General features: G+C 36.3%; 1 protein-coding gene across 1 annotated transcript; it reads left to right on the top strand.

Annotated features, from left to right (window-relative positions):
* The first annotated feature begins 4,433 nt into the window (after positions 1 to 4,433).
* LOC149773234 (ribitol 5-phosphate transferase FKRP-like) lies at positions 4,434 to 7,088 on the top strand. Its single transcript, XM_089946578.1, has one exon. It carries the CDS (start codon positions 4,461 to 4,463, stop codon positions 6,267 to 6,269), a length of 1,809 nt encoding a protein of 602 aa, XP_089802704.1. The 5' UTR covers positions 4,434 to 4,460; the 3' UTR covers positions 6,270 to 7,088.
* Positions 7,089 to 11,411: the final 4,323 nt, after the last annotated feature.

Here is an 11,411-nt window from a genome sequence, read left to right as displayed (position 1 = left end):
TCCCACTCTTGATAGACTTGGAATAGGCGTCCAACTTGCTTGTAAACACTCTTAAAATTGCAAGTTTTGTTTGAATTATGGAACTTCATCTTACACAGTCTCGAATGAGTTTGATGACAGCATATTTTTTTAAACCATATTTACAGAGTTATGGCCCTCAAGTGATTTGTTGAAACCTTAGCAACCGTGTTTTTATTTGATTCAAGCAAAGGTTACAGTGGAGCGTCATACCGGCAAGATCTTGGATAGTATCAATTATAAGAAGGATTCAACTATATGTAAGAATCCATGTCCTTAATTTACTTACCATACCTAGATTATACACACGTTTCACTATCAAACCTTTTGGCGACAAACGATGATGTCCTTGTTAGCGACCGCCTCCTTGTATTCCAAAACTTTATATATATATATATATATATATATATATATATATATATATATATATATATATACACACACACACACACACATATATATATATATATATATATATATATATATATATATATATATATATATATATATATATATATATTAAAAATCCTATCTCATCCTATAGCTTTTCTTTGAAGTATGTGCTTTTTAATTCAATGGAAAGCAGTGTTAGGCTAACCTAAATAATTCAACAAAACAACTGTAAAAAAGTATGTCCTTTCTTGAAGAAACAAAAGAGCAGAGGAATGTCTTAAGAACTCATATGCACAATCACGCACATGCATGTAAATAGGTGAATAAACAGATATACATGTGTATGTAAGTGCCCTTTTTTCAGCGAGACTGAGTGTGATTAGTATTCAATAAAAAGGTCACGCTATAATTTGTTAGATACAATCTTTAAAAAAGAACTATGTGAAGGATTACTTATCTTTATTGAAAATTTATATTATAGTTAGGACAGTAGGTGATAATAATTCAGAATTTTACCTTGTGTGATCAGTGGTGTTCATCCAATTAAAAGCCGTTACTTGGCCTCATTTGTCCTTCACAACTTTGAGGTCACTTCTGCGGATCATACATTGAATGTATACCGACAGCTGCTAATAATTAAAATGCAAGGATTGACATTTAAGTTGCGAATGCATTGATATATTCGTAACTTCTCTGTCCATCATGTTGTTAATCTAGTCGTAGAAGTAACAGTTGTGGTCTAAATAGACTGCGGTTTCTTTTCACTGCAAACTGTATATTTTTTAATGTACTAATAGTCAAGAGAATAATAACTAAACATATGTGTTTTGACGAAAAAGTTCCTCGTTTATCATTTAAGTAAATTACAGAATAAAAGAATATGATCTACGAATGGCGCCTCACTTTCTGCAGGCATTGCTTTCCGCGCCGGGCGGTTGGCAATACGCTAGGCCCTTACGACGGCCTTGCCTGTAAATTACTACCCCGAGACATATTTTTGTTGCGCAGAAATAGTAGAGGTGGTCCGAATGCTTACTTGTTCGTTGAAAGAGGTTGTTTACTCGGTGTTTGTCCATATAGATCTTTCATCTTTGATGATTACTAAACTCCTGCAGGATCGGGTATTAGCCTTTATCCTGGCTATAAATCTCTAATTCTAAATTTATAGAATGTTCAAAGTTAAGTTGAGAAAATCTCGGGAATAAATGATAGCATGTTATTTGCTTTAACAGTACATATTAATTCGAGAGCATACATGGCATTCTGAAGGACCATAGAGTGCTCAATCCCCCTCCCCGATCCTACATCATCTTCGCTAGCCAAAGTTCCGATATGATAACCCTATCTACACCTTAGCGTATCGAGCAGATATTTTTGTGCTTCGGGTCTGTGAATTTTATTGGATACGGCGACAAGTCGCCGCATGCAATCAAAATTAAGTTGCTCAAATTTGAACACTGTTCCTAAATGATCGAGACAAGGGGAGCACACAACTTGAATGGACTGATAAATAAGCAATTTTCCGCTGCCTGTCCGTGTTTGTACAAATACCGTCGCTAGGACAAAGCACTAAAATATATCTGTTCGATTCGTCAAGGTGTAGATAGGGTTATAATATCGGAACCTTGGCTTGCGAAGATGATCCTCCATCCAACTAAGATAAATAGGTGATCAATTACGTGTCAAACATCACCTGTTTATCAATGTCGGGTGTTAACATAGACCGACCAGCAAATCAAACCACTTTACTAGATGGCACCTAAATTTAGACTCACCTTTGAAGAAATCTTACAATCTTACCCCTTTTGTTATGTAGTCTTGACCTCTAAACCAATCTGACGATCGTGTGTATATATATATATATATATATATATATATATATATATATATATATATATATATATATATATATCCAGTCAGAAAATTATTTGTGAATTTTTCGATTAGTTTGAATTTCTAAACTGTTTCTGTTTAGGAACGAATTCAATTTTTTACTTCTGTATTAAAGGAATGACTTTATGTAAATTTATAGCTTTCAAGACTGACAAATACCCCATCAGAATAGCTTAATGGTCATTTGTGCGTAGCTGTTACAGTCTTAAATCAAATAATTAATATAAATATATCGTTAATACTGTTATGGAAATGAAGATTACGATAATAATGCACAGTTTGAAATTATATGTACAATACAGAGGCGGCGTTACGAGTAAGTGGGGCCTAGGGCCGACCATGACCGCGCGGGGCCAGAGTATCGGTATCTCGATTGGTATGCTACTGCAAACACTGATTATTTCCAGACTAGATCAACTTTCGCGATTTGGCGGAGAATATAGCTTGACAAACTCATAAGGACGACCTTAGGCCTGAAGCGCGGGGCCCCCTCAGGAGCGGGGCCTGGGGCGGTCGCCCCACTTGCTACCCCAAAACGCCGTTTATGGTACAATATATTGAACTTATTCATCGTTTGTGAAATATGTTGTCTAAATATTTACGTTTAAAGGAAGATAAATATAACAATAGCCAAACATACCAGTGGTACTTCATAAAATAATGTTAAAGAAATGCGAAGACCTCCTATCCGGAATGTAGCTTGCGTCCTTACGCTTGCGTTGTGTACTTATTAAAACGCACCTTGAGACTGGTGAACGAAATTATTATTTTTTGTTGTATTTGCGGTAAATGACAAAGATAAAATAGAGAATCGTCATAAAAGTCTGCGAGCGTTAAGTTTATATGGACTGTGTGACGTTATTGTGATAAATACTGTACTTTCGGAAGATTTGGTTTCGTTTAGTAGTTTGTTGTTTTGATCTGTTTGGTGCTTTACGACACGGAAATACATGCATTTTTTATTTTTTTATTTTTTTTTATTTTATTGCCACTGACATGCCATGATAGCCGACCTGGTCTTAACCGGGTTACCTGGCCATATGCAAATACCGCAAGTACTATAGGGGACCAGTCTAACCTTGCCTGATACGACGGCAAACTGCTCGTTTTTTTTTTTTTAAGTCAGTGTGTATATGTGTTCTGGTGAGTGGTGGTGTTTTGCAAGCAATCGGGACAGTGTGCGAATACTTTAATCGAGACGAGGCCGACCCAGCGGTAACACAAGTTTTGTAGGCATTGGCATTGCACAGCAACATCACGGGGTGTGTGGGGCCGTTTTATCCTATGGTAGGATTCGAACCATCAGACTTCTGGTCGCGTGTCTGGCACATTAACCACTGAATCACAGAGTTTACTAATTTATTTTGTATATCGAGATGGATTACATATATGTTCTTCGTCAACCTATAGATATGCTGCTAATGCTGCATTTAAGTTTAGATTCCATTTTGGTCAGCGAGGATACATAATTTACCAGATGGCATCAATTACTAGGGCGTGTAGGTCTAGAACATTCCTTAAAAAAACAGTTTAGACATAGGGGATTTTATTGAATTAGTTATTTGTTTCCATTATGTTTATGCCGATCCAACACTAAACACCCGTTTAAAATATAATAAAATAAGTCCGTCGGGAAACATAACTTTTTAAAGAAGAAGTGCCCCACTTTGTGACGATTATATACAGAAGGTTATTTATATTGGGGAGGGGAAAATGCACACATTCAAACGGGTTTTTGTCCAGGCCCACGGATAATACATTCAGATTCGGAAGCAACACAAAACTATGATGTCTGATTGATAGGTACTTTATTTCAGCCAACCAATCGTGTGACGTCTGAGATGATTCTAAGTTTGAGCATGAGAATGGTTGTTTTTTTTATACAATGTTGGAGCCAGTTGACCATGTTATATATATATATATATATATATATATATATATATATATATATATATATATATATATATATATATATATATATATATATATATATATATCAGCGGCCATGGTTTAGTCATGTAATCCTTACCGCCTTACATTTTGGAAAGAGAGATAAGATCCGACTCCTTTAGCACAAACAAATCCCTGAAAAATTTTGACCTTCTATGTTTTTCTTCTTTTTCCAGAACATTCGCACGTCGAATTGAAAGACCAAGATGGTGCTCAGTTACCGATGGCAATACTTGTACCTTGTTCCAACACTTTTTATATCCTTGTTCCTTTTCGCCAAAGTAATTAAAGAAGGGACAAAAGACAACACGAACCTCTTGATCAGCAAGTTAACACATCGCTCCTTATATGACCCGATCAGGCAAAAGCTAGTTGAAACTGCCCAGCTGATGTACAAAGCCAGAAGACATGCTCGGGGAACAAAGACTAGTGATAGTCTAAAATCTGCCATTTCTCTAATGGAAGGAATATTAGATCATTTACAGGTCAACTTAACTGATCTGAAAAGTCGACCCGTCAAGGAAGCAGTCAATATTTGTCCTGAAACTTATGAAGGGACAACGTATGGTTATCCCTTCTTTTATCAAGGTTTCCAAGTTACGGATTGTCCTAGTGGCAAAAAACTGGAGGATCTTATAACCATTGTAACCTTCATTGAATTGCCAGAGCATGAAGCCCATTTAGCTGCAAGGAAGCTTCTCGATTCCCTCAAATCACGGAGCGAAAAATTCACAATTATTCTGGCTGGAAAAAATTTGGATAATCAACCTGATGACTTTAGTAGAAAATATAATAATGCTAAACTGGTCACTGCACACAACTCGGACTCGCCAGGCATTGTCTGGAACAGGTTGTTGAAGGAAGTAAGGACGGAATATGTCCTGATTGCACGAAACGTAGATATGTTTACGAATGACTCGCGACTGGATCGTTTGATTCGAGAAATTGAATCACTGGATGTAGCGGTGGCTGCAGGTTCGTACAGAGAACCAAATGGTCACTGGAGGATAGGTTGTCTCCAGTTGAACTACAGAAACTACAGCATCAACTTCTTTGATGGCTATGATGAGTCCATCCATGAATGCCAGTTTTGCGATTACGTCAAAGGGCCTTTCGTGATGAAGACAAGTTTGGCCAATGAACTTCAGTTCGATTTGAGCATTCCCACGAAAGGAGGACTGTTTGAAGATTTATTCATGCGGTTGAAAGAGAAAGGACTTGAGATTATCACATGCCCAGATGCCATGTATCACACTGTCGAAGCAAATGTGAGTGATACTTCTAGGGATTGGGAGACATTCGCAATCAAATGGAAAGCGAAATACATCCAGCCGGCGGGATCGAAAAGTATAGAAATCAATTGTTCAAATTTCAACTGCAAGAAGGAGAAAGCATATACGCTCCATCCTTGTTGTTTAGACGAACTCGCAGACATGATACTTTTCATAATGCGGACTTGTGAAAAGGAGGGCATGATCTGTGAGCTGCAAGAGGGAACAGCGCTCGGAGCGGTAAAATTTAACAAAATACTGCCATGGGAGAGAGATGGCGATCTGACGTTTTTAACTTCAAATTATTCAACTTTCAGTAAATTGCCTCAAGCTTTTACAGATGCTGGTTACACACTTAATGACCTGAAAGGAACTTGGTGTTGTGCCGACAACAGAACAGCAGGTGGAAAATTTACAGTTAATAGCAAGAATTGGGTCGTAGAAATGTATGGTCAACATGTGATGGATTCTGAGTTGTTAATAGAAGCTGGCTTGAAACCAACCAAAGTTTTATTTTCCGGGCGATGGGTGAATGTTCCTAGAAACCCGGGATTGTTTGTACGTAACCGTTATGCGCATGAAATATACCAGCATGCATTACACTGGATGGTAATGGAAAAGAAAAGCGGATGGGAATACTACAAGACAAACACGTTCATTGATTGTCCTAGGGCGGGTGACCATGCTTGTTTTGACAGATACAACGGCGACGGAAACATTCAGTTCATGCTGTCACTACCATGACATACATTTTAACGTATCCTGTATAGCAAAGATTCAGTAACCCTTATCTACAGTTATACATATTTTTAAAAATCACTGTTGCCTTCCAAGTCTCTCAATAGCTCGTACGTATGTATGTATGTATGTATGTATGTATGTATGTATGTATGTATGTATGTATGTATGTGTGTGTGTGTGTATGTACGTACGTACGTACGTATGTATGTATGTATGCATGCATGTGTGCATGTATGTATGTACGTACGTACGTATGTATATATGTATGTATGTATGTATGTATGTATGTATGGTGTGAACTCTGAATGGCAAAGAGCTTGCCTGGATATGGATTTAATAATACAAAATATCTGAGATTAGACTCCGGATTATTCATGTCAGGGCAAGAGCAGACGTGGACTCTTGATGCACACATAATTAGAACTATGCATTGAATATTACAAGCTTTTTTGCCGTACGAAGCAGAACATGTATTTATTTTGATATTAGATGTAAAATTACATGGAATATTTATACTTATTTCAAAATCCTCATCAACTTGTACTCTAAGACATATAGATTTCTCATACTCTGTAGACGATGTCCGTATTTTTTATGATTTATAGGATATCGATCAGCCGTGGTTCAATGGTAAGCGTGCCATACTCGCGACCAGAATGGTGCGGGTTCGAATCTTGACCAGACTGGGTGGGTCGACCGCTGTGATGTGTGTCTGTGCCAGATATTTTGCTCCAGTTACCTCATGACGATGTATTCTTATCATGTGTTCGTGTGCATTTAAGCACCAGTAAATCAATAATCCAATAAAACATCTCTCTCGTTCTTTTTTTTTTAAAAGACAATATCAGTGAAATTATTTTGTAAAACAAATACTGCTCCTGTTGTGTATGTTTAATTTATTCTGTGGGATTGAGAGTTGTGAATGGAGTTTTGCCTACACGACTTTTGCCATGATTTTGCGCAGTAAACAAGAAGTTGACTATAATTTTAAGCTGGAGAGTTAGTGTAATTTTCCATCGGAAATTTTGGTATAACACAAGTGTATTGCGTCATAGGTCAAGTGGGTATTTGTATATAGAGAGGTTTGGTAAACACTTATTCATTCCGGTTTCATGTCATTATTTTAGGGTCTATGATCGGAACTTATAGTTGTCTGAAGATATAATTCTAAGAATTTTTTAAAAAAATATTCATTGGAATTAAAATGTGCTCATATATTTTTTGGACTAAAACACTACTTTAGGATTATTAAGAACTCATTCAAAGATATTCTGGATTGTATCATTGTGGTACATCGTGATGTTTTATTTAATTTTTGTTTGATTTGATTTGATTGTTTGTGGGTTTTTGAATCTTTTTATTTTCTTTACATGTCAATGTTATGTAATTTTGTTTACAAGGAATTTGATAGTTTCCAGAAAATTGAGTTTGACCTGAATCTTTCCATAACAGCCTAAAAATGGAAACACTTGTTTCTATTTTTGACTTAGTTCATGGCCTTGATTGATGGTCAATTAAACAACTTTTATTCTCGGAGTAAAATGATTGGTTCTTATCAAGGACGTGATTTTTTATATATGTAAACATGATCACATGATCCTTTAATTCGCAATTAGGCATTTCCAAAATTGCGAAATACTTAGTATTAATAGTGATGTTTAGAGAGAGATCTCAGAGTTTTGGGGCTTTTAAACACTTGATGTCAAGTTGTTTTCTTCTGTTGTGACCAGTATTCAAGTTTTGAGTTTTATTTTAATTTTACAGATTCTGAAAGAATCATTCGTTTCTCTAGAAATAGTATTGCTATTTATGCAGAGTTCTTAAACAAAGACAATTCTTAAAAATTTGGGGGGATTTAAAAAACCGGAGGATTAATTATTGTTTCTACAAGGAACTGTAGACTTCAACACAGTACAAGTTACAGCACAAGTCATCGCGGTACATTTTGGATTCTTCGTCGGGACTCGAAATCATTAGAACACTTTATCATTAGGACTTCTAAAATTTTGTTCGTGGATTATTCTTGGATTATTTTGGGATTTGATTCTTAAAACCGTAAGTTCATATTTTTTCATGTTTACAGTATTTTTCCATAGGAAGAAATGATTTGTTAAATTTTCAATGCTGGTCTTTTCACTCTTTCTTGTGTTGCTGTTTATTCGAGCCTAAACACGTAACATTAGAATTGGGTAGGAATTTTGAATTTTGGCTAGAATATTTCAGAAAACTTTGTTTTTTGAAATTTGAATTCCCCATGTTTTTGAAATCTTTAGTGTAATCGGTAAACTTTTTCTAAAATGCCATTAAAAGTGGACATTTTTCTTTCAAATCCTACCCAGGAATAATTAGATCTTTTCAAAAAAGATGAATTGATTCAACTTGCCAGAAAATACGATCTTTCTGAGGTAAAGGCTTCCTTAACGAAACAAGAAATAAGAAATATTGTGGTAGAAAAGAATGTTTTAGATAAAAGTGCTTTGGTTTCGATCAGTAAGTCAGTATCAGACTCTGACGCCAAAGTAAAGGAATTAGAATTAAAATACGAGATGGAGTTGAGGAAGCTGGAACTTCAGAGAGATAAAGAAGAAAAACAAATGCAGTGGCAATTGGCGGAAGAAAGAACAAATGAAATTGGAGAAAGAGAAAGAACAAATGAAATTGGAGGAAAAAAAGAACTAATGTTATTACAAAAAGAACAAATAAAGTTACAATATGAGAAAGAGGAGAGAGAGAGAGAGAGGAAAGAGAAAGAAAAAGAGATGGAAATGCAGTTATATAAGGAAGAAAGAGAAAGAAAGATAAATACAGTTACACAAAGAACAAATCCAATTACAGAAAGAGCAAATGCATTTACATTTTGAAAAAGAGAAGCAAGAGAGGGGATATCAATGTAGAATGTAAGAAATGGAACTGGCAAATGAAAAGCACATTCATACTTCAAATCCAATTTTAAGTTTTGATCTTGCAAAGAATATTAGATTAGTGCCCCTTTTTAGAGAAAAAGATGTAGACAAATATTTTCCTCGTTTTGAAAAAAGTTGCTGAAAATTTGAAATGGCCAAGGGAGCATTGGACTCGGTTATTACAATGTGTACTCACTAGTAAGGCTAGTGATATTTACAGTTCACCAAGCTGATAACTATGATGTGTTTAAAGAATGTATCCTAAGAGGTTATGAGTTAGTCCCTGAAGCTTATCGGCAAAAATTCAGAAACTATAGAAAAGAAGCTGGACAAACTCATATCGAATTAGCTAGAGAAAAGAGCAGTTATTTGATAGATGGTGCTTAGCCAAGAAAGTTGAACGAGATTATAAAAGTCTCAAACAACTTGTATTACTTGAAGATTTCAAAATATGTGTCCATAGTGACATTAAGTCTTATCTTGACGAGCATCAGATTGAAACCTTGGAAAATGCTGCTCGAGCTGCTGATGAGTACTCTTTAACTCGTAAAGTTCCTTTTGTAAATAAGTATTCTACTCCACATTCTTTTGGCAGAAAAGTATTTCAGTCTAATACAAGCCCTTCTAAAACTCAAACTGGCACAACTTCTAAAAATCAAACTTCTGATAAGCTTGATTCAAGATAATTGTCTCTTCCTACGTGTACCTATTGCAAGAAAAAAAAACACGTTATTTCTGATTGATACAAACAGCAAAATAGGCATCAGAATCGAGACAGACCTATTCCAAATGCTCTTATTTCAGATTTCCTGATTTATTACCAGCTTGTGCAATTACCATAGCTATGGCAAAGAAAGCTCTTGAGAATGATGTAGATAAGGAAAGTATTCCTTTAGCAGACACATGGATTGGTCAGGCTTTTGATGAGGTCACTTTCACTCCTTGTTTGGATCAATCAGAAGGTATTGATCGCATATATCCTCTTTTAACGACTCATTCTCTTTATTCTAATCAGGGTGATAAACGACAATCACTTGTCGTTGAACAGGAAAAAGGTCCTGAGATCTCCTGTTTGTTTCAAAGGGCCATTAGTGAAAATGATGCTACTGAAGTTCCTGTCTGTTATTTCATTAAAATGGAATTCTTATCAGAAAATGGAGACCTCCCGAGGTACCAGCTGATAACGAATGGTCAGTGAACTTTCAAATTGTAGTTCCAAAACCTTACAGACAGGAAATACTTAGTCTGACCCGTGAAACTCCATTGGCTGGTCATTTAGGGATCAATAAAATCTATCACAATGTCTTAACTCACTTCTATTGGCCAAAAAATAAAAAGTGATGTTAGTAAATACTGTAGATCTTGTCATACCTGTCAAATGGTTGGAAACCCCAATCCAAAAATACCTAAGGCTCATCTACAACCTATTCCTGCCTTTGATGAACCATTTAGTAGAATTATGGTAGATTGTGTTAGTCCCTTACCTAAAACCAAGTCAGGTAACCAATACCTGTTGACCTTTATGTGTGTGTTTGTCAACAAGGTTTCCAGAGGTAATTCCCTTGAGGAATATAAAATTTAAAACAATTGTAAAGGCTTTGATAAAGTTTTTTGTACTGAATTTGGCCTTCCCAAGTCTGTCCAGTCTAATCAAGGCTCAAATTTCATGTCTGGAATTTTCCAGCAAGCAGTGGCGTCACTCGGGTTGGTGTCACGCATTGCGGTAGCTCATGGTGTCACCCCCATGGTCCTCCTTCCGTAACAGACCATACAGAATCCTTAGTAATGTCATTTTGGTGTCACCCCCTCTAATGGTGTCACCCGGTGCAGTCCGCACCACCACCACCCGCATCCCCTTAGCGACGCCACTGCTGTGCCTGTTAGTCATATATTTAACTATGATCGGTTATCCGCTTATGAAATCCGACTAGACCGAGCAGTGTGTGCTCTGTAAAATTTGCAATTTTTCATTTTGTGTGTCACCCCTCTGAAATGGTGTCACCCGGTGCGGTCCGCACCCCCCGCACCCCCCTAGCGACGCCACTGCCAGCAAGTTACGTACGAATCAGGCATTCAACAATTCAAATATTCATTCGGAACGTTTTATACTTTTGGACTTGTGATAGGGCATTTAGAATTATTTGAAACTTAATTCACAATACTTCGTGTCTACTTAAGTTTCACATTGTAACTTGGATCAAATCATTTCCTGAATTTACTAAACTTGTTAGTTCCTCTTCTG

Source organism: Sinohyriopsis cumingii, unplaced genomic scaffold (genome assembly GCF_028554795.1).
Source record: "Sinohyriopsis cumingii isolate HCF-2022 unplaced genomic scaffold, ASM2855479v2 utg000810l, whole genome shotgun sequence".
Lineage (NCBI taxonomy): Eukaryota > Metazoa > Mollusca > Bivalvia > Unionida > Unionidae > Sinohyriopsis > Sinohyriopsis cumingii.
This window is presented reverse-complemented; position numbering and strand designations above follow the sequence as displayed.